Consider the following 25,874-nt stretch of genomic DNA (forward strand, 5'->3'; position numbering starts at 1 on the left):
AAGTAGAGCTTTCTTTTAGTGGTATTGATCACCTGTGTTTGTATTTTTTTTTTTTTTTTTGCACTACAATTTTGAATAAAAAACAATATTTTTTACTTTCTGCTATGAAACATTGCCAATAAAAAAAAATGTAAAACAAATTTCTTCATTGGTTTAGGTCAATATGTATTCTGCTACATATTTTGGGTAAAAAAAATCCCAATAAGCGTATATTGATTTGGTTTGCGCAAAAGTTATAGCATCTACAAACTATGGGATAGATTTATGGCATTTTTATTTCTTTTCTTTTCTAGTAATGGTGGCGATCAGTGATTTTTTTTTTAGCAGGACAAACTGGACACTTAAGTGACACTTTTTGGGGACCAGTGACACCAATTCAGTAATCAAGGGGTTAAGTGTGTCCCTGGGAGGTGCTTACTAACTGTGGGGGATGGATACACTGGAGGAAAAGAAAGATCCGTGTTTCAGCTTTGCTGAAACACAGATCTCTCTTTTGTTCCCTGACAGATCAGTGGTTTGCCTTGTTTACATAGGCAGACCTCTACTCCGACTCTCCACTGAACAATCAGCGGGTCGCAGTGGCTCCGTTGGCATGATTTTGTGCAGTCGGGCCACCCTGCTGCAGCATACATGCGGTGGACAGTCCGGAAGCGGTTAAAGTGGAACTATATGCAATTTTTTCTTTTGGATAGAGTGTGGGTGGGAGGGTTATAACCCCTGTCAGATACATTTTTGTGGGGATAGGTGTTCCCCTTTGGGGAGATTTACCTTTACTTCCTGCCCCATATTCAAAACAGGAAGCAAGAGCAAATCCCTGTAACTAAACCTGTTAGATGTACTAGCAGATTTAGATAGTTACACCAATGCTGTGTACACACGACTGGTTTTGCCATCGGAATAAACTCTGAAGGTTTCTTTGACGGAACTCTGACGGAATTCCATTCAAGCGGTCTTGCCTATACACAGTCAAACAAAAGTCCGACCGTCTAGAACGCGGTGACGTACAGCACGTACGACGGGACTAGAAAAAGGAAGTTCAATGGCCAGTAGCTTCTGTTTCGTACTTCAGAGCATGAGTCGTTTTTGGTCCGTCGGAACAGCATACAGACGATCGGTTTTCCCGTTAGGAATTAGTTCTGTCGGAAATATTTAGAACATGTTCTCTTTCTAGGTCCATCAGAATTTTCGAAAAAAAAAAGTCAGATGAGGCATACACACGATCGGAATAAACGATGAAAAGCTTCCGTCTGACTGTTTCTCTCGGACATTCCGCTCGTGTGTACTGACAATGCTGCTGTCCAAAGGTGCCCCCTGTGCTCCTTAATCCACAATAGGGGCACTCTAAGCCAAGACAATTTTATCTTCATGCATTCTCTTCATTAAGGTAATAAAAAATGCCCCAGTATTTGTATTGCCCCCTCACCTCCCTATACACTTACCGGAGTCCTATATTGATCCAGTGCTGTGCCCATCTGCTGCTGTGCTGGTTTCTGTTCCTCTCCTCACAGGACACAGAGGCAGCAGTGGGAGCCATTGGCTGCTGCTGTCAATTATATCCAGTGAGGAAGGAGTGGAGGGTACGTCTAAGCCACGCTGTGTGTGTCTATGGATGCACACAGCCTGGCTCGAGAGTGAACCCTCAGGTGTGCCCCCATAGCAAAGAGGCTTGAAAGGTATGGGGGCACACACAGAAGGAGGAGAAACCGAGTGCATCAGCGGGGGAGCTCAGAAGAGGAAGTTCGGGGGCCGCGCTGTGAATACCATTGTAGTTATGACATAGCAAAAAAACAACCATTTATACTCGCCTATATGACTGCAGCATTAGTCCAATACTGCAGCTGTCCCCCCACTGGTTTTAAGACCAAGAACTGAGCAATCAAATGACAGCTGATCTCTCAGTTCTCAGTGTTCACTGAACAGAGAGCAATGATTGTCGGTCACCGACTCTCTGCTCTGCCCCTCCAGCGCTCACTGGAGTGTCGGGCTGTGGAGGCGATACGCTGAGAGGCTGAGCCAGCTGCTGGTCCAGGCATCTGAGCGGATCCCAACATTAAGTGCCGGTTCACATATATGGGATGCGGGAATGAGTGATTCCAGTGCTGGTTCCTGCATCATGTGTCTCCTGCCGGGGTTCACACTGTCCTATGCGAACCGCTGCGGGTGTCAATACAAAGTTAATGACACCCCCAGATCTAATCGCAGTGCGAACTGCCAAATGGTGCCGAAAGCGGATCGCATAGGTGTAAACACCCATGTGATCCGATTCCTGTGCGGACCAAAAAAATGGTCCTGCACCAATTTGGTACGAATGCGATGCAAATTCAGCCATACAATCTGCATGGCTGAATTCAGATTGCACAGACATCGCATGCGATCTGCACAGCAGTGCGGTGCGAATCACATGTGATGTCCTACATCGCTCTAGTGTGAACCCAGCCTTAAGAATAAGTTCACTTAAAATTAAAAATAAATGCACATATTTTAAAATAATGTGCGTTTTATTTTCCTAGGAAACTGCAGAGCATCTCACCTGCAATCAGCAGATCATGGGTGTAACGTCAGGCTCCTGCACACTCTCTGTATTGCTTTACGGCCAGGCAGTTACTGTATATGAAGAATCCGTGAACTACGAGAGCGCTCACCAGCATACTCACAGTTCATTGAGAATTACAAGCCAGCTGCCGCAGTGGCAGATGGCGGGACTTTTGTGGTTCATTGATCCACAGATTGCTGCGAATTATGCGGCTGTATGGGCGGAGCCCTGCACATGTATGCTGTTTTTAAATTGGGACAGCGGGTGTAGGGAGAAGATCCCCCATCCGCTGTCCCAGTGTGGGTTGGGGTTCTGCTGCTTTAGTAACATGTTACGCCCTAAATACGGGTGTACAATGTTACCAAAAGTATACGTATCCTTTAGGCTAGGTTCACACTAGAACACCGTGTTCCATGCACGTTTCCCGCACCACATTCAGAACACACTGTAGTTGCGATCTGCAGTAGTTGTCAGTGTTAAAGTGGGACTAAACCCATAAATTTAGGGCCCTTTCAGACCAGAAACTGCACATAATGCGTTTTTGCCTGCATGTGCTGCATTTGCACTGCGTTTTTCTATGTGTTTGGGCTTGGCTTAACCCTTTCACGCCTAAGCCTATTTCTGACATTTGTTGCTTACACGTTAAAATCACTATTTTTTTGCTAGAAAATTACTTGGAACCCCCAAACATTTGCGCACACTCATGGAATGGCAACAAATTATGGTACCTACAAATCTCCATAGGCGAAGCTTTGAAAAAATGGAACAGTTACCAGGTTAGAGTTACAGAGGAGGTCTTTTGCTAGAATTGTTCCTCTCCCTCTGACGATCGCGGCGATACCTCACGTGTGATTTGAACACCGCTTACGTTTGCGGGCGCAGCTTACGTATGTGTTTTCTTTTTGCACGGGGGGAGGGGGGTGCTTTAAATATTTTCTAAAAAATGTTTTCTTATTTTATTTTACATTGTCCCTTTCAAAAAACAAATAAATCTGATCATTTTTATTGCTGTCACAAGGAATGTAAACATCCCTTGTGGCAGTAATAAGGGATGACAGGTACTCTTTATGGAGGGATCGGGGGTCTAAAAGACACCAAATCCCTCCTTTGCACTTAAAAGTATTCATATTGCCAAAATTGGTGATTCTGAATACTGTCATTTTTTAAAAAATCTTCCCCATTGGCAGCCAAGTAAACTGTTGTGACGTTGCTTTTGGGATTATACATTGGAGACCCGATCATTGCTCCGTTCGGGTCTCAGCCTAGCCAGCATACGTGCTGGCTGGTGGCGTTTCTCCTGGTGGGACGGGAGGCCCGGGAAGAGCGGCAGAAGGTGGTGGGGTGATGCCCCCTCCCGCTCCTTCAGGATAACAGCTGAGCGACTTTTAGCCCGCTTTAAAAACTGGTACCGTAGTAATGCCTGCAGCTGCAGGCATCATCCTTGTAATAACCCCTTTAAGCCATGAACGCAAATTTGCGTACGGTCGGTGTGAAGGGGTTAAAAGGTTGCGTTGCGTTTGTAGCGTGTTATTTTCATTTGCAGCGCAGAAAAATGCAGCATGCTCTACTTTTATTTGACTGCACTGACCTGCACTGATGTGAACTATGCCCATAGGATTACCTTGGTTTTGGGCTGTCTATGCAGTTTGAGTTCAAAATGCCGCCAACTGCGTTCTGTGTGAAAAGGCCATTTAGCCCCGGGTTCACACTGGGACGACTTGTCAGGCAACCTAGTCGCCTGACAAGTAGAGTCCCGTTCTGTGCAATGGAACCGTCGCTCCGACTTAGAAAAAGGTTCCTGTACGACTTTCGGGGCGACTTGCATTGACTTCTATACATAAGTCGTCTTGCAAGTCGCCGCTGAGTCGTGTCCTGGGTCGCCTGAGGCAGTCGCGCTGTAAGTCGTGCTGCCTCAGAGCCGGTTCACACAGGGGCGACTTGTCAGGCGACCTAGCCGCCTGACAAGTCGCCTCCCGTTCTGTACAATGGAACCGTTCTAATAGGAGCGACGCAAGTCGCTCCGACTTAGAAAAAGGTTCCTGTACTACTTTGGGGGCGACTTGGGGCGACTTGCATAGACTTCTATACAGAAGTCGTTTTGCAAGTCGCCACGGAAGTCGTTTGCCGCCCCTGTGTGAATCGGGGCTCAGTGTGAACCGACCCTAACAGTTTAAAAAAACAGTTACATTCCCAGCACGTCGTGGGAATGTAACTGTCACATTGCTTGTGCCCTCAACCATACCGGAAGACCCCTTTTCAAACGGGGGCATTTTTCGGGCATTTTTGGGCAAAAAATAGCGCCTGAAAATTGCCTCTTCTGCAGCCCCAGTGTGAGAGCCTGAGTTCTTTCACGCTGGAGCGGTGCGCTTGCAGGATGTTAGATAAAGTTCTGCAAGCAACGTCTTTAGGGCGGTGGCTGTGATGTCAGCAGTCACCAGGCTTTATCCCGCTGTTGACCGCCCCTGCCCATTGAAAGGAATAGGAAGCGATGCTTTTTGGGCGCATTTAACCCTTTCTTCGGCCGCTAGCAGGGGCTAAAAGCGCCCCGCTAGTGGCTGAAAAGCGTTGCTAAAACTAGTGGCATTTTACCACTAAGGCCTGGCGCGGCTCAGTGTGAAAGGGTGCTTAACCACTTGCCGACCGGCTCACGCCGATATATATGTTGGCAGAAGGGCACGTATAGGCAGATTAACGTACCTGTACGTTGCCCTTCAAGAGGCGGTTTGCGGGCGTGCGCGCCCGCCGTGAGTGTGATCGCGGGTCCCGCGGACCCGATGTCCGCGGAGATACCCGCGATCATCTCACGGAGAGGAAGAACTGGGAAATGCTGATTAAAACAAGCATTTCCCCGTTCTGCCTAGTGACAGGACACTGATCATAGCTCCCTGTAATCGGGAGTGGTGATCAGTGTCGTGTCACACATAGCCCCCCCCCCCCACAGTTAGAATCACTCACTAGGACACACTTAACCCCTACAGCTCCACCTAGTGGTTAACCACTTCACTGCCAGTCACATTTACACAGTAATCAATGCATTTTTAATTGCACTGATCGCTGTATAAATGTGAATGGTCCCAAAATCTCGCCAAAAGTGTCCAATGTGTCTGCCATAATGTCGCAGTCACGATAAAAATCGCTGATCACCACCATTACTAGTTAAAAAAATTTTTTTTTAATAAAAATGCCATAAAACTATCCCCTATTTTGTAGACGCTATAACTTTTGCGCAAACTAATCAATAAATGCTTATTTTAAGATAAAATCTGTAGAAGAATACATATCGGCCTAAACTGTGGGGAAAAAAAATGTATATATTTTTTGTGGATATTTATTATAGCAAAAAGTAAAAAATATTGCGTTTTTTTTTTTTTTTTTTTTTCAAAATTGTCGCTATTTTTTTGTTTATAGCGCAAAAAATAAAAACCGCAGAGATGATCAAATACCACCAAAAGATAGCTCTATTTTTGGGGAAAAAAAGGACGTCAATTTTGTTTGGGAGCCACATCGCACGACCGCGCAATTGTCAGTTAAAGCGACACAGTGCCGAATCGCAAAAAGTGCTCTGGTCTTCGGGCAGCCAAATGGTCCGGGACTTTAGTTGTTGTCATAACTGATCACATGGCAGTTGAAGGTCAAACAGAGGCTAAGATGGCCGCTTCCTTGGCTGAAAACAATAGGGGGGGTTTAGTTCCCTGTAAATTAACACCCCTAATGCAGGTCAGAAAACAGTGCGTTTGCCTGCACAGGATCGCATGGTACAAAAATACTATGCGACGGTTACTGTGCGTTTCTAACTTTTGGTGTGATTTGAGTCTATTCAAAGTGAATGGGCTGATATCGTTCTGCATTGAATCGCATGTGAAGCACACAGGAGTGTACAGCGCGTTCCTATGCGATTCATAGTGTGAGATCCCTGCAGAGTCTGGACAAGGCTCTGTGACGTCAGCCGTCCCCGGACTTTATCCCTCTGTCAGCTGAATCGGGGTCACAGGAGTTCAGAGAGAAGTGCATTCAGGTGACCCAGGAGAAAGCTTTGCTCTTCTATTTCTCTTTAAATATAGAGATCAGCCTGAATATGATTGTAGAGAGAGAGAGGAGATTATTAGCAGAGTTCCCAGAGACCTGAGAGTTCTTTCCAGGGTTCCTCTGTGTTATAAAGGACAAATCCAGGAAATGAAGGTTGGATCATTGCAAGTGCTGTGCACAGTAATAGAAATGACATGATGGGATCTGGGAAGATGTAATTGGGTGAGGATTGTATGGAGTGTGGCCATTTGTGGCTTGTGATGAGCAGACTGTGTGCAGCTGTCATCAGCCCAGCTCTGTCCTCTTCTCTATCTGGCAGCAGATCAGCATGTTGTTGCTGCTTCTCTCTCACTGCAGATACTGCATCTGCTCCTCCTGTATCCTGAGAGACAGGAAGAGAGGGAGGAGATGTCAGCTTTCAGCCAATCCCAGCATCCATCTGTCCCCCTCCCCCCTCTGTCACCTCCCACTGCTCTCTCTTTTCCCTCCAAGGCTTTACCCCCACCCCTTCCCCCCACCCCCCCTCTCTCTCTTTGTGTGTGACTTTTTTCCTCCCCGCCTACTGCAAAGCACTGCTGGGAAGAGTGTGTAAGCAAGTGGAGAGAGCCAAGAGGGAGTTCCTGCTATCAGAGGGGTCATAGCGATGAGACAGCAGCAGCAGACACGCAGCTGGGGGCAGGCGGTGTGCTGGGAAGCGGCGTGCCTGGCCTTCTAGATGACTGGCACACACAAGCAGGAAGTAAGGAGGCAAAAGTGGCACAGACTTTGGGGAGGCAATCCGCATGAAGGACTGCAGAGCCTCCAGCCTGAGCTCCCTCCCACCCTCTGAGCTGGCAGTTTACAGGAAGTGTTTGCTGGAGCTGCTTGCTGGTCAGTGCAGAGTCATTTATTCCTCCCTGGACTGCGACAGGAGACGACAGCGGAGGTGAGGGAGGCTTGTGTCTGTGCCCAACCTCATCCACTTCCCCCATTGCCTGTATGTTGTGTGCTTCTCCTCTCTTCCTTATACATTACTTTCTTAGATGGGATCTGCAGCTGAAGGGGAACTAGTCCTTTATTGTTTTCATTCGCTGTAGATGACGACAACAATCTGCTTAATGTTTAATCACCTATTCTAAATCTGAATGTGAGGAGCCATGTTTTCTGATGGCAAGTGTTGGCTTTGCTTCCTGCTTTGGTAGTGCCAAGCGGTGAATGTGCTTCCTCTGTTATTGGAAGTCTAAAGCTGCCCATTCACCTTGCAATCCAATTGAACAATCTCTTCTTTGGATCTACAAACAGTTTTATATTGCTTAAGAGCCTCCCTGATGGGACACAAGTGGACTGTTTATATAACTGTAATGTATAGTATGGAAGTCTTCCTGATTGGATACAAACTTATTATATTCTAGTATTATAAACAGTCCACTCATATTGTACAAGAGCCTCCCTGATTGGATACAAACTTATTATTCTAGTGTTATAATCTGGGAGTCTCTTGTACAATATGAGTGGATTGTTTATAATACTATAATAATAGTTATATTGTACAAGAGCTTTCCTGATTGGATACAAATGGAGTGGATTGTTTATAATACTATAGTAATAGTTATATTGTACAAGAGCTTTCCTGATTGGATACAAACTGAGTGGACTGTTTGGATACAAACTTATTATATTCTAGTATTATAAACCGTCCACTCATATTGTACAAGAGCCTCCCTGATTGGATACAAACTTATTATATTCTAGTGTTATAATCTGGGAGGCTCTTGTACAATACAGGTGGATTGTTTATAATACTATAATAGTTATATAGTACAAGAGCCTCCCTGATTGGATACAAATGGAGTGGATTGTTTATAATACTATAGTAATAGTTATATTGTACAAGAGCCTCCCTGATTGGATACAAATGGAGTGGATTGTTTATAATACTATAGTAATAGTTATATTGTACAAGAGCTTTCCTGATTGGATACAAACTGAGCGGACTGTTTTAGGCTTCTACTACATAGGTTTGGTAGTGATAAGGACTTACCATGTGCGGTGAGCTGCGTTAATCTGCACAGACAGTTGCACCACCAGGACACATAGAAAGCAGCTGTTTTCTATGTTCCCTGTTCGCACCATAACACTGTGTTGAGGTGGATTGCTGTGCGTTTGTAAAAATGCTGTATTTTTCACATGCATCGGACCCATGTTATGTCACCGCCGGTCGTTGGACAAGGGCAAAGCTGCGGTGTGTAAAAAAAAAAAAACAAAAGTAATTTGTGACATTTCAATAAAGCTTGTTTAAAAAAAAAAAAAAAAAAAGGTAAACAGACCCTCACTGCCTGTACTCAACTCTGACAGCAGCCAGCATAGTACAATGGCTCAGGTTAGCATTGAGAACTGCTTATTGTGTGGCCAGTTTAGGGGCCCTGTCTGTCACACTACTAGAGCCTTTTGTAGTTCCATATCTGGGAGATTGTTTTATATTTTGGTGATTTGTCGGCAGCGACAGAGTTGTTATTGAAGGTAGTTCTAAGGCTGGCCACAATTTTCTTATTTTATTTTATTTATTTTTATTTTCTTATACAAATTTCTTATTCAATTTCCTTTAGCTTTACCTTCAGTTATGTAGTGCAAAGGCCTGTCTGCACACACATTGAAGTGTTTTTAGATTTGACCTCGTATTATATGGTTTTGGTAAATCTAAAGTAAAATGTATATTATGTACGGCCATCCTAATGGTTAATGATGTAACTACAAAATGTTGGTACGCCGTGATCATTGGCAGCTGCATCAGATAAGACGATTGGTTAGGTCACTTTCACATTGAGGCAGTTTTTGGACGTTTTAGCGCTAGAAATGGCCTCTAAAAAGTGCCTCGAAACCGCCTCCCATTCATTGTAATGAGTGCTTTCACATTCGGCGGTGCGCTCGCGGGACGGTAGGAAAAGTTCTGCAAGCAGCGTTTTTGGGGCGGCGTGGGAGCGCTATAAATAACACTCCTAAAACGCCCCTGCCCATTGAAATGAATGGGCTAGCACTTTGAAAGCGCCGCAAAACGGGTCTTTTTCTGTTTTTGTTTTTTTAAAGGTCCTATTGTCACATGACCTAAAAAAAAAACGCCCGCTATCGCCCGAGAAGCGCCGCTAAAGCACCACAAAAACGACTGGTGCTGCAGTGTAAAAGGGGTCTAAAGCTGACTAAAGCTTATAACTTACTGCAAAAAAATCAAATTGCTAGAATGTCTGAGACACGGACTATTTAATACTACTAAGGGCCCGTTCACACCACATGCATTTTGTGCACTGTGCGTTTTTTTTTCTGCATCAAAAATGCATGCAAAGTAGGTTATATGTTTAATGGCATAGTTCACACCAGTGCGTTCCAGTTCTAGAAAAAAAGTAGAACATGCTGCATTTTTCCTGCACTGGACTGGAACGCTGTAAAAAGCATCAAACGCACCTAAATGCACTGGAACGCACATGTCCTTATTTAAGTTTAAGAAAAAAAAAGGGGAAAAAATGCACTGGACTGCGTTAAAACCGCACATGCAGAAAAGCACCTGGAACGCATCCGGACTGCGTTTCTGTGGTGTGAACTGGCCCTAAGGGGACTTATTTTTTTAATAGCTGCTATGAATGGCTGCTGTGAAATCGCTCACTTTCCGTGGACCTGAAAACGGTGCGCTCTGTACATGGCTGAGGTTTGTGTCTCGGCAGGTATTGATCAGAAAATGCTGAGTGGTGGCCATAAAACACAGGGAGAGAATCTATTTGTTACGCAGTAAGAAGACCCGTTATAATTGTGAAAGTCATTAGAAGAATTTGAATACGTTCGCTCCAAATACAGGAGTTTCCCTTTAAATGGGAACACCTGTGTGAAAGGCTCCGATGGAAGCAAAGGGTCTCCAATTAGTGTGAGTGTCTGGGATGGAAGGTCTGCAATTAGTGTGTTGGAGATTTCTGAGCAGGAATACTGGAGCTGTTTTCTTCAGGTTTTGTCACGTGTCTTGGCTTTGTGTCTCTAATCTGGATTGATTTTGTTTTGTACCCGGCTAGTCAGTACATAGTCAGATCTCTGGTGTCAGAGGAAAACATTGTGTGTCTATGGGGCCTCACAGGCAGATGCTCCTTTCCTTCTCCCTATTCACCCATTTATATGTCCCATTGTGCTTTCTATGCTTTGCTTCTTGGCTGAATTATCTCAAAACACACAGGGCTGTACTTCAGCTGGACATACATTATACAATTTTCTTGTTCAATTTACTTTAGATTTACTTTCAGCTATGTAGTTGTAAGGACCTGATTTGATTGCATACAAATTGAAAGCGTTTAGGCTTGACCTCACGTGGTTTTGATAGATCTAAAGAAAAAATTGTACAAGAACATTGTTTAATGTGTGGCCAGCACACTTTAAACAAAGTGTATATCAGCACAAAATATAAAATGTACCTCTCTGCAGTACATGTACATTTCCCATTTGTTTTACTCCTTTAAAAAGGGGGAAAAAACAAGTACAGAGAAATACCTGCCATAAATCCAGTGTGCTTCTAACTTCCTGTTTGGGCTGACAGCACAGCGCTTTTACTGCACTGACATCCCAACCAGCGGTGTCAGCCCTGCCCACTGGATTCTAGAACTTTGTTGACTCCCCGGGAACTGCCCTCACACTGTGTGTAGGTAGAAGGCTGTTTCACACTGACTTCAATTCAACTTTAGTTTGTAAATGCTGAACGCAGATCCTGATGGGCGTGCTGCGATTTAGCGTTACATAGTAGGTGAGGTCGAGAAAAGACACAAGTCCATGTATGTTGTGGTCGTTCAGGTGCTTATCTTATAGTTTCTTGAAACTGTGGATGCTCCCCCCCCCGCCATGCTGAGACCACCTCTGTGTACTTTTTTTCCAGTACACAACACCGCAACATAGGGCTGTAGACTAAAAAAAACAGGACATAAGGCAATATGTGATACTTGATATGAATGGACCCTTAAAGTGACTGTAAACCCCCCTTTTAGCACTTTTAGTGTCACAGCCCAGTACGCTGCATTCCACAAAGTAAACCTGGCAGTGCCCGGTAATTGGTACATCCGCACTGTGTACTCCACACATTAATGGCCATTTTACAGCATCAGTGCTACTATGAACCAGTTCCTAGGCCCATTAACTCTTGAGGTTGAGGTCGATAAAAACAGATCGTTGCCCATGTTTTGTTTTAACTGCACCAGGGGGTCCTAGTAGATGATCAGCTCAGCAATGGCATGCAATGCCAAGCTGCTGCTAACAAAGCAAACAGAATATTGACATGCATTAAAAAGGGGATCAACTCCAAGGATAAAACAATAATTCTCCCACTCTACAAGACTCACCTAGAGTATGCTGTCCAGTTCTGGGCACCAGTCCTCAGGAAGGATGTACTGGAAATGGAGCGAATACAAAGAAGGGCAACAAAGCTAATAAAGGGTCTGGAGGATATTAGTTATGAGGAAAGGTTGCGAGCACTGAACTTATTCTCTCTGGAGAAGAGACGCTTGAGAGGGGATATGATTTCAATTTATAAATATCGTACTGGTGACCCTACAATAGGGATAAAACTTTTTCGTGGAAGGGAGTTTAACAAGACATGTGGCCACTCATTAAAATTAGAAGAAAAAAGGTTTAACCTTAAACTGTGTAGAGGGTTTTTTTACTGTAAGAGCGGCAAGGATGTGGAATTCTCTTCCACAGGCGGTGGTCTCAGTGGGGGGGGTGTAGCGATAGTTTCCAAAAACTATTAGATAAGCACCCGAATGACCACAACATACAGGGATATACAATGTAATACTGACATATAATCACACATAGGTTGGACTTGTGTCTTTTTTCAACGTCACATTTGGCACCTTGTGGGGGGAGCGGGTACCTGGTTTTGACAGGTACCCCCTCCCATTTCCTGCTGGATTCGCCGTGGCAAAGTCAGCCGAAAGTTCGACCCTCGCTGCAGACGGCCCGTTGAGAAAGCGCTGCGCGATTCACGCATGCACAGTAGGAAACCTGCTATGAAGCAGCAAAGCTTCACTGCTGGTTTCTCTTACAAAAAAAAGGTGGCGCCAGTACCCAGGAGCCGATCCGTGGGATCCCTGGAAGGCAAGTGCCCTTATAAGTAAGTCAGCAGCTACAGTATTTATAGCTGCTGACCTTAAAAAAAATGGGGGGGGGGGTTGGGATGGAGCTCCTCTTTAAGCTGCAAAGGCAGCTAGATGGTCAACATGCTACAGCCAGTGTAAAAATGTTACCCTTTGTCCAGTTTGGTGGGCAGTACTGCCATCTAATTCAACTCCAAGTGAATGGGGTCCATGTGGTTTTAGTGCGGTGGTGCAGCATTTACAGAGGTAAAATAGGTGGTGAGGAGACATTTTGCCACCTCAATACCCGTCAAATGCCTATGAAAAGCGATCCGATTCGCTTTTCAGAGGGGCGGCAAGGGCTGCCACACGTTTAAACGTAGCTTAAAGGATAAGTTCACCTTTCGTAACATGTTACATATTCAGGGTGTAATATGTTACGAATGGACCGGCCCCCGTACCTCCCCGATCCCCCGCTCTTACAGCTAGCGGGGATCTTCTGATTGCTGGTGCAATGCTAGTGACATTTTTTTGTTCTAAAATCAGCACGCTCAATTTCTTTGAAAACATTTTTCAGCACACTGCTCAAAAGGTTTCCTACCCTTGCTGTAGACTTACCAACTTCCTTCAAGGTTGAATGGTCCAGTAAACCACGTCCTGTGAGCTCCAGGCATTAAAGGTCCGCTCCCTTCCTGAACTCGCATACAAATACTGCTAAAAGTGTAACCACGTCACTACATGACACCGCTCTCCGCAGCACTGACATTCAGCCCATCCCTGGAGGAAGAGGACCTGTCATATGTGACCAGACCAAAAACAACTGGGGTGAGGGGGGTCTTCTATAAAGAGGGTGGTGATATCCACAGTGGGCCCTGGTTGGGATGAAATGCACAGGATTTTGGGATATGTGGGCATCTCGAGTTTTCACCCAATTTGGGAAAGAGGAAGATTGGAGGAGCTTGGAAAGTTGCAGGGATTTTCTAGCTGGTATAACCGAGGTATACTTTTTCTTCAATTATACGCTAATGAACGTCTTAAATCACTCAAAGATTTACAGGATGAGTTCGGTGTCCTCACTCATGCTTTGTTCATTACCTCCAGCTTCTCCATGCACTTCTTGCCCAAGCTAGTTCTACATCTCTAAAACAGACCGATATCCCATTCATCAACTAGCTAATGTTACTGATAAAAAAAAGGCCTCAAATCTTCGATCTATGGGTCATTGGTGCTTAGTTATCAAAGTAGGGTGCAGGTTCATGGTAGAAGGGACTGGTCATCAGATATCCCAACGATTGATGGTGAAATATGGCAGGTGTCATTGGTTTCCATTTCCCCTACTCAGCGTTTGTCACAACATTTTGTTATTCACTGGGTTCATAGAACCCCCCCCCAAGCTGTTTAAATGGTGTTGTAGAGAGGTCCCCGACTGTCCCAGGTGTGGGGATTCTACAGCTGATCATCTGCATAGGTTTTAGAGGTGCCCCAAGCTTGTAAGACAATTTCAGTTCTCAAGCTTTTCAGGTCTCTCTTCAAAATGACCCTCTGACTTGTGTTCTAGGGCAGTGGTCATCAACCCTGTTCTCAGGGTCCACTAACAGGCCAGGTTTTATGTATTACCTTGGGGAGATGCAGACTAGAATACTGCAATCACCGAGCAGCAAATGATATCACCTGTGATTTATTTCAGTTATCTTGCAAACCTGGCCTGTTAGTGGGCCCTGAGGACAGGGTTGATGACGACTGCTCTGGGGTTTCTGGATGAAGAGCTTTTTACACCTCGTGTTCATACGGCTATTACTCGCCTGCTGTATTTGGCATGCAAATGTATACTATTGAAATGGATAGCCCCCCTCCCTCTTAGGTTTAATGAGTGGCGCACCCAACTAAATACCACCTTACTCAGGGAAAGGCATAACTTGAAATCTAAAGGTAGTCCTCTCAAGTTTAATAAACTATGGGACTCGTGGATTCAGGTTTCAGGGTTGGCTCGAATGGCCCTGGTCTCTGCAAATTCTACAAGGCCTATAATAATGCTTCAGTCTTGTGTAGTTAGGCGAATTCATGATAATTGATGATATGTCTGGACTGCGAATCATATAGCCAACACGTGTAAAATAAAATTTTGCTGACTGTTGCAGGTGTGGTTTTGGTTTAAAATTGTCCTACTAAAAATGCAAGTTGCCTGGCTGTCATTGTAACTCTCCGGCTTGATTACTTTGAGTTGCTGACCGGGAAGAAGTATGCTAATATGCATCGACTCTCTTCCTTCCTGATTTGTGTTATAAGTAATGATTTGAGTACTAAAGCATTAGTAAACCGCAGCAAAAAAATGGGCCCCCCGGGCACTTTAAAAGAGAAGTATGGGTGTTTTTTTTTTTTTCAGAATCCTAATTACCTAGATGGATACAGCATCGCTCCCCCACCAGCCCTAAAGTTGAGAACCGAGCGATCAAACACCGATGATCGCTCAGTTCTCAGAGCTCCCTGACCAGAGAGCTCCTGACTTTCAGTCACCGTCTCTCTGCGCTGCTCCCCTGTTCTCACTGGAGCGCTGGGCTGTGGAGGGGGCGGGAGCGGCCGGCTCAGCCTCTAATTGGCTTGCTGAGCCGGGGGACGGTCCATGCATGTGAGCAGATCCTGACTTCATTGTCACCATCTTGCCTGAGCCGGCTCTGTGACATCAACCAATAGCGGGCTTCAGTGATTCACAGGAGAAGTACAGCCAAACTAACTTTGGCTGTACTTCTCCTTTAAGTCTTAATGTGCTAGTATACATTGCTCCCTTTGATTTTTACCTAAAGGTAATCCTATAATAAGGCTTACCTATATAGGTATAGTAAATATCCCCTAAATGTGCACCGTTTAGAAGATATTTACTTTAGCAAGAGCCAGTGATGTCTTCGGCGCATGCACACTGGGCTCTGAATGGACTGCCATCCATTCAGAACTCTGTGCCACGGCCATGACTCCATGCCACGGCTGTGCCACAGATTTCTGAATCGACATCCCAGTCCATTCAGAGCCCAGTGTGCATGTGCTGGAGATGTCACTGGCTGAAACGGTGCTCATTTAGGAGATATTTACTATACCTATAGTTAAGCCTTTTTATAGGCTTACCTATAGGTAAAACGAACATGGTGACTTTACTCCCAAAAGTTAAGTCAGTGTGACAACCTGGCATCTATCATTTTTTAGAGGATCGGATATGACTATATCTCTCATCCTCCCATTACATTTGCTCACTCCAAATGTATACCACTGAATGTGTCCATAGTTATGTGTGGGGTAAAAGTAGGCTTATCTTGCCTGCAATGTGTGGATTGTGTGGTTCACAGTGTGTATGTAGTATATACATTATATTTGCTGCATAGGCACACTGGGGGGTTGTAGATGACTTGAGGGCCTCTTGAGCTTCTGATGTGTTGCTGTACCCTTTAGGGGCCTCTTTCCAGACATGCATGCTCTCAACTTATTCATTGAGTTAGGGGCTACACTTTGTAAAGATTCCTTGACAGTCTGGTGTGGTTTTGTGTGTGTGTTTGCAAATGAAAGCATCATAAACCTTTAGCCTAAAATTATAAAACAGTTAACCCTTTTGCTGCGGCAGCCCTAACTTTCATGGCTGCAGCAGCATGTAAACGCACTTCGCTGTATCTACCTTTTTGCTGTCTGTTTTCTAGTAGAAGTGATTCAGATTGCTGCAAGGCTAGGTTCACACTTGTGTGTTGTGTGATGGTGTGCAAAATCGCACACTTCCCTGCAGTGCACAGAAATGTGCTCCCTTTTGCAAACGTCTGGTGGTTGCAGTTGTTGGAACCCCCGTGTATCGAACATGCTTGCCAAAACGCATGGTGCTGCATGATTTTGGAAAAGGGTCAGGGAGTTTTTTTGTCCCTGTTTCTCGCATTCATTCTGTGGGACCTTTAAACCTTCCTGATCACTTCTATATGTACTGTAAGTTGCTGTACGGAAAACAATTTGCCTGTACATTTATTGGGTAATTGAGGAGCATTGGCTGCCATAACACAACATACATTAACATCACAACAGACCAGATATGTCTGAATGGGGTCTTAGGCTGGGTTCACACTATTGTGAATTGGATGCGGGTTTCCTCCACATGTCAGGAGATTGTGACGGGCTCTCTATGGAGCCGGGTCACATCTACAGAGCGGCTCCGGTGCGAGTTGCACAGAAGTCCTGTGTGTCTTCTCGTCTGTTTCAGACCAAAATTCAGCCAAAAGATCGTACCTGAAACGGTGAACAGGGACGCACCGGACGCCCCGTGCCTCAGGGTGAATCCAGCTTTAATATATTAAAAAGTTTATCATGTCGGCCTCTTACCTTCTTTGAGACTATACACCATCTATACACCAAGCCCTGAATCATTCTGTTCAGTTTCAGGTCTCCGTATATTTTGGTAAATGAGGTCTCCAGAACTGGACACAGGTTTCTAAATGAGGGTTGGCAAAAGCTATTTAGACCTCAAGTAACCTAAAGTACAATACTGTGTTCAGTTCCTTTGTATTATAAACTGGACTAAGCCCCCTTTCACACTGTCAGGTTTACAGGCGGACCCGATCAGACCATCCATTGTTCTCTATATGGTGTGGTGGATGTTGACACCCCCCGACATTCCGATCCGCTAAAAACAGATGGATGTGGATCCGTTCCCCATCCATCTATCGGATCGAATGTAATTTGGTGTAAACAAACAGGCAGTCCGTTTACATCCAACCCCCCCATAGATGAGAGCGGACTGTGTCTTCATAAGTGGAGTGGAGCAGCCATCCGCCTGCTCAGTGGGGATCAGCAGACATCTTCCTCGCTGAGCTGCCAGATTCCACCCCATGTGAAAGAAGCCTAAGAAATAAAATGTATTGGAAGGCTCCATGCACACTGGCATAAAAAAAAACGTTGCTTCTACAGGAGTTTTGTGCCTGTAGAAGCAGCTCAGTGTTATCCTATGTGTCCATGCACATTAGGCCCATTACTAGCATCTTTTGAGCTCAACGTTTAGAGGCAGGGAAAAAAACAAATTTCTGGTTCTTGTTTCTGATTGGAGCTCACTGGCAGAAAAAACGTAAAATTCTCCTAAACTCAACTAGACTTTGTACAAAAAATGCTCTATATGAGCATTTTTTACTTCCAAGAGAACAGATGTTTTTTTAAGCCCAGTGTGAATAGAGCCTAATAGTACAGGACCGGACACAGGATTGGTTCTTAGACCATAGATTATATGCTGCTACATTCAGGTGATTGAACACTGGCAGAAGCTTTGCTGGAACCGCCCCCAGTCTATCTGTAAAATCCTACCCACTCCACTCTGTGATATTCCAGTTTTTTGCTAGTGTTCTTAAAGCAGAGTTCCGCTTAAAAAAAAAAAAAAAAAAAGTCAGCAACTACAAATACTGCAGCTGCTGACTTTTAATAATCAGACACTTACCTGTCCCAGGGTCCAGCGATGCGGGGGAATGAAGCCCCACTCGTCTTCCCCTCCTCTCTGCGGCGCCGGCATTGTCACTGTGGGCACCCGGCTGTGGCTTCAAAAACCGCGCTGTGACTGGCCGGGCAATCATCACAGACCTGTGACGTATCCCAGATGATTGCCGAGAGGGAGTGGGGAGGTGAACTGACTTCCGCCGTCGCGGAGCCACGGGAGGAAGTGGGAGAGCCGGAACCCTCTAAAAAGAGGGACACACACACACACACACACACACACACACACACACACACACACACGACATGCCAAATGTGGCATGTCAGGGGGTCACCTTCACTTTAAAGCGGAAGTTCCATTTTTGGGTGGAACTCCGCTTTAAGTGATAGACCACTTCTATTGGAGATTTTTATTATTATTTTTTTTTCTTCTGTTTATATATATATATATATATATATATATATATATATATATATATATATATATATATATATATATATATATATATATTTTCCACCAAACTTACCTCTTTCGACTGACTATTCAGGTTTGATTGCTTACTGCCCTTATGGCACACTAGTAGTGTTCAAAACCGTTCCCCTCGATAGGAATTGTACCCAGACTTGGCAGCAGCTGGGCCAGCCTATAATGTTTCCTGCGATCTGCGCTTACCTCGGCATGTGGTCCAATAAGTGTAGTTCACAGCAGACTGTCATACAGGTCCAGGGCCGTGGTCCATTCCTATGACACCCAGATCCTGAAGGCCTCTTTGGGTGTATGTTTACTGTGAATGGTGAAGCCTGGACCCCGAACTGGACCAGCGACTTGAACAAGGTAAGACAGGGCTTACCGGTACCACCGTACTTGCTGGATCATTAAAGGATAAGTTCACCTTTACAAAAAAATTTAATTCACTTTTTTTTTTTTTTTTTGCAGGGAAAAATATATGCATTTATTTTTTTTTGTTTTGTTAGGAGCCTGTAAAAGCATTGCACCCATGATCAGCAGGTCGTGGTTGTAATGCTACTGTCCTGCAGACTGTATATGTGTAGCTGTCTGCTCGTACCTCCAATAAAAGCAGGCAGTTACACAATGAAAGGAAGCTCAATGAACTACCTTGAGTGCTCAAAAGCACCCTGTTATTTCATCGAGAACTACAAGCCGACAGCACGGCCTCACTTTCTTTGAATTGTGACAGCGAGTGCGGGGAGAAGATCCTTGGCCCGCTGTCCCAAGAAGGGAGGGGGATTAGATAGAGAGGAGTCAAATGCTGAACATTTTACATCTTAACCACTTTCTGCCCGCCTGCAATGTACTGTGGGCGAGCGACCACTGTAGGCAAAGCAACGTACGTACATCGCTGTCTACGTCTGGGTTTAGGGCGCCCGTCTCCTGCTGTGATTATACACAGTGGAAGGATGTCCACAATCTCTGGCCAATGATTCATGACCGGGACCTGCTGATCAGCTGTGTGCAATCAGAGCCCTGTACAGAGGGAACAGTCTGTCCGGTTCTCTTCCCTGCCAAGCAGGGATGAGAAACGAAGAGAGCGTTGGTAATTCCTCCATCCTTTTCTACGCAGCTGTGTGGTCTTCTCCCTTTTTTTTTCCCTAGTCCCAACCCATTCCGTTATCAAAGTCTGGGTTCCTGGGCTTTTGTACAGCATCTAACATCTGTTCCTTTCACAGGTTTCAGGGCCACCACCTGATCCTCTGTTCATGTTTTCAAAACCGTTTTTAAGCCTCTGTTGTGTGTTTTGGCTGCAAGGTACTTCCCCTGTCAACTGTCTGGGTCTGTTGACCTTTCTTTCTTGTAGGCCTTTTGCTGCTGTTTATCCATTTTGTTGCCCAACCCTTTGAATTATTGCTTGCGGATGCCAAATTGAATAAGAAATCCATATCTTGGAGTACAGTATTGGATACAGGTCCCTTCCCTCTTCTCTGATGTCCTTATTGGTTGCTAAAAATCTGGAGCCTCATGAAGCTGGCAGGTTTAGATGAATACACGGGGGGCCATCCCAGAGAACAGTGTCTAATCACCTGAAGGAAGCAGCATATAATACATGATGGAAGAGTCAATTCTTGTGACCTGTACATTCCATATCTTGCAGTAAAACACAGTTTATTTTTTATTTTTCTTTCGCTATTTAGCGGCATATGAATGAATTTGATTTTGCATTAGCAGGTGGCACACAGGGCACTTTCAGCTGAGGTGGTTGGTTATGGTTATAGGGCTGGTGCTGACATCTACCCACAGCTCAGTTCCTCATACTACTTCTCCACACTCTGGGGAAGGTACAAGGAGTTGGAGACACTTCAGACGTTTGCATTGAATGAGTTGCACCACAATGCACATAGCTACGACTAAGGCTATTGCCGAAACGCGTCAGTTTGTTTTATTGTCACTCTGATGTACCAATAAACGTCACTTCAAGGATTACAGTTTTGCCGGCTCTCCTTATTACCGTTACATTGGAGTGTGTTGGGACTCATCGAGCCTCGGCACCTGTGAGTGGACCTGGTGTATGGATTGAGTTGTCCCTGCAGAGAGGGCTGTTACCTTTCTTCTTTTCCTGACCTAAAGTACTATGCAGTTTTCTTTCCTTCCGATTTTTTTTTTTTTTTCCCCCATCAACATAGTCAGTGTTAATCGGGAAATCCCCTCCACAGCCCTATTGTGTAATTCTGGTGGGGAGCCTTCCCTGCCAGCAGAACACATTGATTAGTGTTGCCGGCTATAGTCAGAGGCACTAATCATTTGGGAAAAACTTAAAAGGCTGGTTGTACACAAGTTGATTGATAGGTGTAGCACCAGGGTGTCCATACATGGATCAAAATTCGGCCTGTTCCTGCTGGATGGGCCAAATTTCAAATCCCTGTATAGCCGGCTTAAAGCATTTATTACACCAACTTTTTTTAATATTTCTGATATGTGCCTGCTATACCATGTATGGCAAAGTATCCTGTTCTTTGTATTGCTTCCTTTGTGTGAAATCCCTGGTGTCCCCTTGCTTTCTGATTAAAAACTGACCACACTAAGCAGGAGAACACACCCGTGGTCAGTTTTCCTAGCTATGCTGTGAAACTGGGCTGCTCTCTAATGTTCAGACATTTCTTGACATGCCCCTACAGCACAGCCATTCACTGAGAAGCTCCTTGTGCTGCTTCTCCTTCTCCTCCCCCCAGCTCTTATGCAGCTAAGAACAGAGGGAATGTGATCACTTCTAAAAAAGAGAAAAAAGGTATTTATTATGTTTTTTTTTTTTCTATCTATACAAACATGTTTTCACTTTCATTTCTTTTCAAAACTGAATGGGTTGTTTTACAAGGTGATTGTTTACAATCACTTTAAAGCGTCTCTTCAGTCATTTTTTTTTTTCAACTTTCCATCTATTAAATCTTCTGAAGTCTAGAAGGAGAGGGGGTGGGGCAAATAGGATGTCACAAGACATTACAACATTGGTAAAAATCAGTAAAGTTTTATTTTGCATACAATTGACATACATTTTTAAAAACAATTGATATTGCATTGTATGTAAAATAAAACTTTACTGATTTTTACCAATGTTGTAATGTCTTGTGAAGGTACCTGGAGAATCCTACTTACCCCCCCCCCCACAGACTTCAATGGTAATTGGGATGTTGGTACCTTTACCTATTTTTATATAGACAAACCTGAGCGGTTATTTAATCTTCTGCCCTTGTTGTTTTAACTTTGGATAGTAAAACTTTTTCTGCCAGTAAATACCTTATACAGCCCACTTCCTGTTGTCTGGTCATTAGCCTAGGGTTATGACATCATGCACAGCTCTCTCTATCACTCTTGTGAGTGTTTGCCTGCAAGGGAGGGAGGATGAGTCATATGGGGGCCAATGACAGCTGCAGAGCTGGAGGGTGCTGAATGAGGGAGGAGATAATAGACTGCAGAGATCCATGTCTATTCATCCACAGAGGAGAAATGTGCAGGTGTAGCGTCACATATGGCGACCCATCACATTTCGTTACCCGCTGGAGTGCGTATGCGCGACGCCCCCATATGCGTTCCAACACTTTTACGACGGTTGTAAGACACCACTTTGCTCCCTTCGCTCGCCACACTTCGGGCACGGCCTCACTTCACTCGGCATTATTATAATCTAACTCTATGTCCACTTGGATGGTGGGGCTTAAACCTGGACTTGGGGGTGAAGCCACATAATAACTGCGCAAGCGCAGTTCCGCGTCAGCTCCGTGGTGTCTTACAACCGTCGTAAAAGTGGTGGAACACATGTGGCAGCGTCGCGCATGCGCGCTCCGGCGGGTAGCGAAATGTGATGGGTTGCCATATGTGATGCTACACAGGCAAGCAGAGGTGTGTGTGTGTGTATATATATATATATATATATATATATATATATATATGTGTGTGTAAATCCAGGAAGTGAACAGGCAGCAGCTTCAGCTGCCCACAGTTAAAATGGCTGCAGCCCAGACTTGGTGGAGGGAGATTTCTGCAGCATATTTGGCAAGTACAGAATTACAGTATATATAAAATATGCAAAGTGATTGGAGGGAAGCTTCAGAATGGCTAAGATGTTTTTATTACAAATTATGAGAAGAGACTGCAGTTCCTCTTTAAGTCAGATGCTCTGAAAACGTAGTTATTGTGCTGTGAGAATCCGGTGTCATGGGGACACTCTGTATCATACAGGATGTATATAGTGCCAACAGTTTGTGCACCACTTTCCATAATAAAGAGAGATGGTACAATTTCAATACTATTTAAGACAAGAGGGTTGGGAGGGCCCTGCTTGTGAGAGCTTACAATCTAAAGGCAAAAGCAAATAATAGAGAAAGGTAATAGTGATGGGGTGATGAATTGTTCAAGCAAATAAATGCAGTTGTTGGGTAGCTTCAGGATAAGCTTCACTGAGGAGATGATTGTTTTTTAGGCATTGCCGGAAGGCAGACGATCAGAGTGGTCCCACAAGTTTTGGTAGGGAGTTCCAGAGGCTTGGAGAGGCTCCTGGAGGTTAGTATGGGATGACTGGGCTATGAGAGACCTCTGTTTAAGAGAGGATTGCTTTTTCGGAAATGTGTCATCCATACTAATATGTCCGTCAGTAAATTAGCGATGCAAAAGGAGGCTGAAGGGGAAATAGATGGATGTGTGTCATTTGGCATAGGGATGTTATTGGGATCCATGTAAGGCTATCGATTGATCCAAGGGAGGTGGTGTAGATGGAGAAAGGAAAATCTTATAGGAGTTGTAAAGGCAGAAGGTTTTTCTTATCTTAATGCATTCTATGCATTGAGATCTAAAATCTTGTGTGTGTGGCAGCACCCCCTAATTACTTACCTGAGCCCCATCTCTCTCCAGCCATGTCCACAAATTTCTTAGCCATCCAGGACTCTCCTCCTGATTGGCTGACGCACAGCAGCAGCGCCATTGGCTCCCTCCGCTGTCAATCAGTTAGCCAATCGGGGGGGTGGGGCTGGGTCTGCGTGTCTGAATGGACACATGGACCTGTGACGGCTCTGGTGCCCCCATAGCAAGCTGCTTGATGTGGGGGCACTCAACAGGAGGGAGGGGCCAGAAGCAGTGAAGAGGAACCTGAGAAGAGGATCAGCTTGCTCTGTGCAAAACGTATAACATGTTTGTTAATTAATTTTATTTAATTTTTTTTTTTTTTTTTTTTTAAACCGAGACTTCACAATAACTTTAAATATTTATTTGTGAAACTAAGATTGTATGTAAAGAAACCAGTCCCTTTCTGAACCCAGCAATATGTGCGTTGCTGTTCTTGCATCATTACAATGTGTGAGATTGCAGTAGGTGAAGAGGTGTCTGCAGTTAGATCCCTGTGTTGTGTCAAGGTCAATAGCATTTGATACGTCAAGAATTGTTTTTCTCTGTAATTTCATGAACATCAATGAAAACAGGTTTTTCAGATTGTTTAACCTACCCCTCCTTTTCTTTTTATTTCTTTCCCTGGAGGGTAATAGAAGCTTCTGGAAGAACACGCGCACGACCCACCTGAGCTTGCACTCACTGGAATTCCCATCGTTCAGTGGCCCAAGAGAGAACAGGTGAGCCCAATAGGGATACCTAATTACTGACTGCAAGCCGGCCTTTGTCTGTTTTGGTGCCTTGCTATACTTGTATAAAAGACAAAGAAATGAAGGCTTGTGTGTGTACTGATACTAGAAATAAAGTATGTCTCCACATTGAACTGTAAAAATATAGAAAGTAGTTCTTTTAAATTGATTATATGTGTGTGTTGTGTACAGTACTGTGCAAAAGTTTTAGGCAGGTGTGAAATTTTTGTTAAGTAAAAATGCTTTCAAAAATAGACATTTTCATTGTTTATTTTTATCAATTTACAAAATTCAAAGTGAGCAAACAAAAGAAAAATCGAAATCAAATCAATATTTGGTGTGACCACCCTTCAAAACAGCATTGATTCTTCTAGGTAGACTTGAGCATTGTTTTTTGAAGGAACTCGGCAGGTAGATTGTTCCAAACATCTTAGAGAACTAACCACAGATCTTCTATGGATGTTGGCTGCCTCAAATCCTTCTGTCTCTTGATGTCATCCCAGACAGACTTAATGGTGATGAGATCAAGGCTCTGCAGGGGCCAAACCATCACTTCCAGGACTCCTTGTTCTTTACACTGAAGATAGTTATTAGTGACATTGGCTGTATATTTGGGGTGGTTGTTGTGATGGAGAAGTCTATTAGATAGTCCATGGGACAATACGTGGCAGAGAGATGGGGCTGTATATCATACCAGAAAGACTGACATGGATTTTGTCTAGACGCTTCAGGACTATCTGGCGATACTGCATATGGTGACAAGTTCTTTCTAACTGGCAAGTAATTTTCTAGCAAAAAATACAGATTTTTACATGTAGGAGAGAAATGTCAGAATTGGCCTGGGTGGGAACTGGTTAATGTTTCAATTGTAAGATAATGTTTTGGGTTTTATCTCAAGGATTGGGTTTTTGGTGCCTCAAAAGTCCGCTGGGTTCTTTTTGTTTTTGGTTCTATATATTTTGGATGCGGCACCTTTATGATAGCCGCAGGCCCTGATTTAACAATATTCTGGGTGGATTTAAAGTAAGTAGTGGTGATGTGAACAGGCACGGTCTGTAACAGAGAGACAATGAATGTGTGGTAGCAAGTTCTATTTCTTGACATTACATCTTCCCATCTCAGGGAAGTTTTTTTTTTTTTGAGTTCCAAACGGTAAGATCTTTGTGAAACGAGTAGATGAGCGGTATGGGGTTCAGAGTCTATAGTTGAACAATTGGCTGCCAAGGTATCGAATATGTGAGGATACCCACTCGAAGGCAAAATTAGTCTTAAAGTGACACTGAACTCATATTTTTGTAAATGTAAATTGCAAATTGTTTAAATATAAATAACATGTACCTTCTATAGCTTACTTGTTCATTATTTTAGTTTTTTCATCTCTCAAATGCCAACTTTTTTGACCCTCCCCCCCTTTTCTATGTGAGTATAGCCACCCTCTCCTGTTTGCCCCCAAGATGGACTACACATCTACTTGCAGACACATGGGAGTTGTAATAGAGAAATAACGGCGCTGCTCGTTCTACACTACTAGTTGTGAGGTGCATCAGTGGAGGATAGGGGAACGTGCAGAGGACAGAAAAAGAAGTCTGAAAACAGTAAGAGACTTAAAAATAAATAGCAAGCCATAGGCCCTTGTGGTCTCAGGTGACAGATTATTGCTGACGAGTTTGGTCTTCCCAATGTATGTATAACCCCTTAGTAAGTCTACTGGGAGTTCTTGTGGG

The 25,874-nt window shown here is 44.3% G+C and overlaps 1 protein-coding gene across 2 annotated transcripts in view; it reads left to right on the plus strand.

The window, feature by feature from the left end:
- KDM2A (lysine demethylase 2A) overlaps positions 1–25,874 on the plus strand; it is a 162,339-nt gene that overhangs the window by 94,911 nt on the left and 41,554 nt on the right. For both annotated transcript variants that reach the window (XM_073597085.1, XM_073597086.1), the window contains exon 13: positions 24,058–24,141. In XM_073597085.1, the coding sequence (XP_073453186.1) occupies positions 24,058–24,141 (84 nt within the window). The remainder of the gene's footprint in view (positions 1–24,057; positions 24,142–25,874) is intronic.

Source organism: Aquarana catesbeiana, linkage group LG08 (assembly GCF_042186555.1).
Source record: "Aquarana catesbeiana isolate 2022-GZ linkage group LG08, ASM4218655v1, whole genome shotgun sequence".
NCBI lineage: Eukaryota > Metazoa > Chordata > Amphibia > Anura > Ranidae > Aquarana > Aquarana catesbeiana.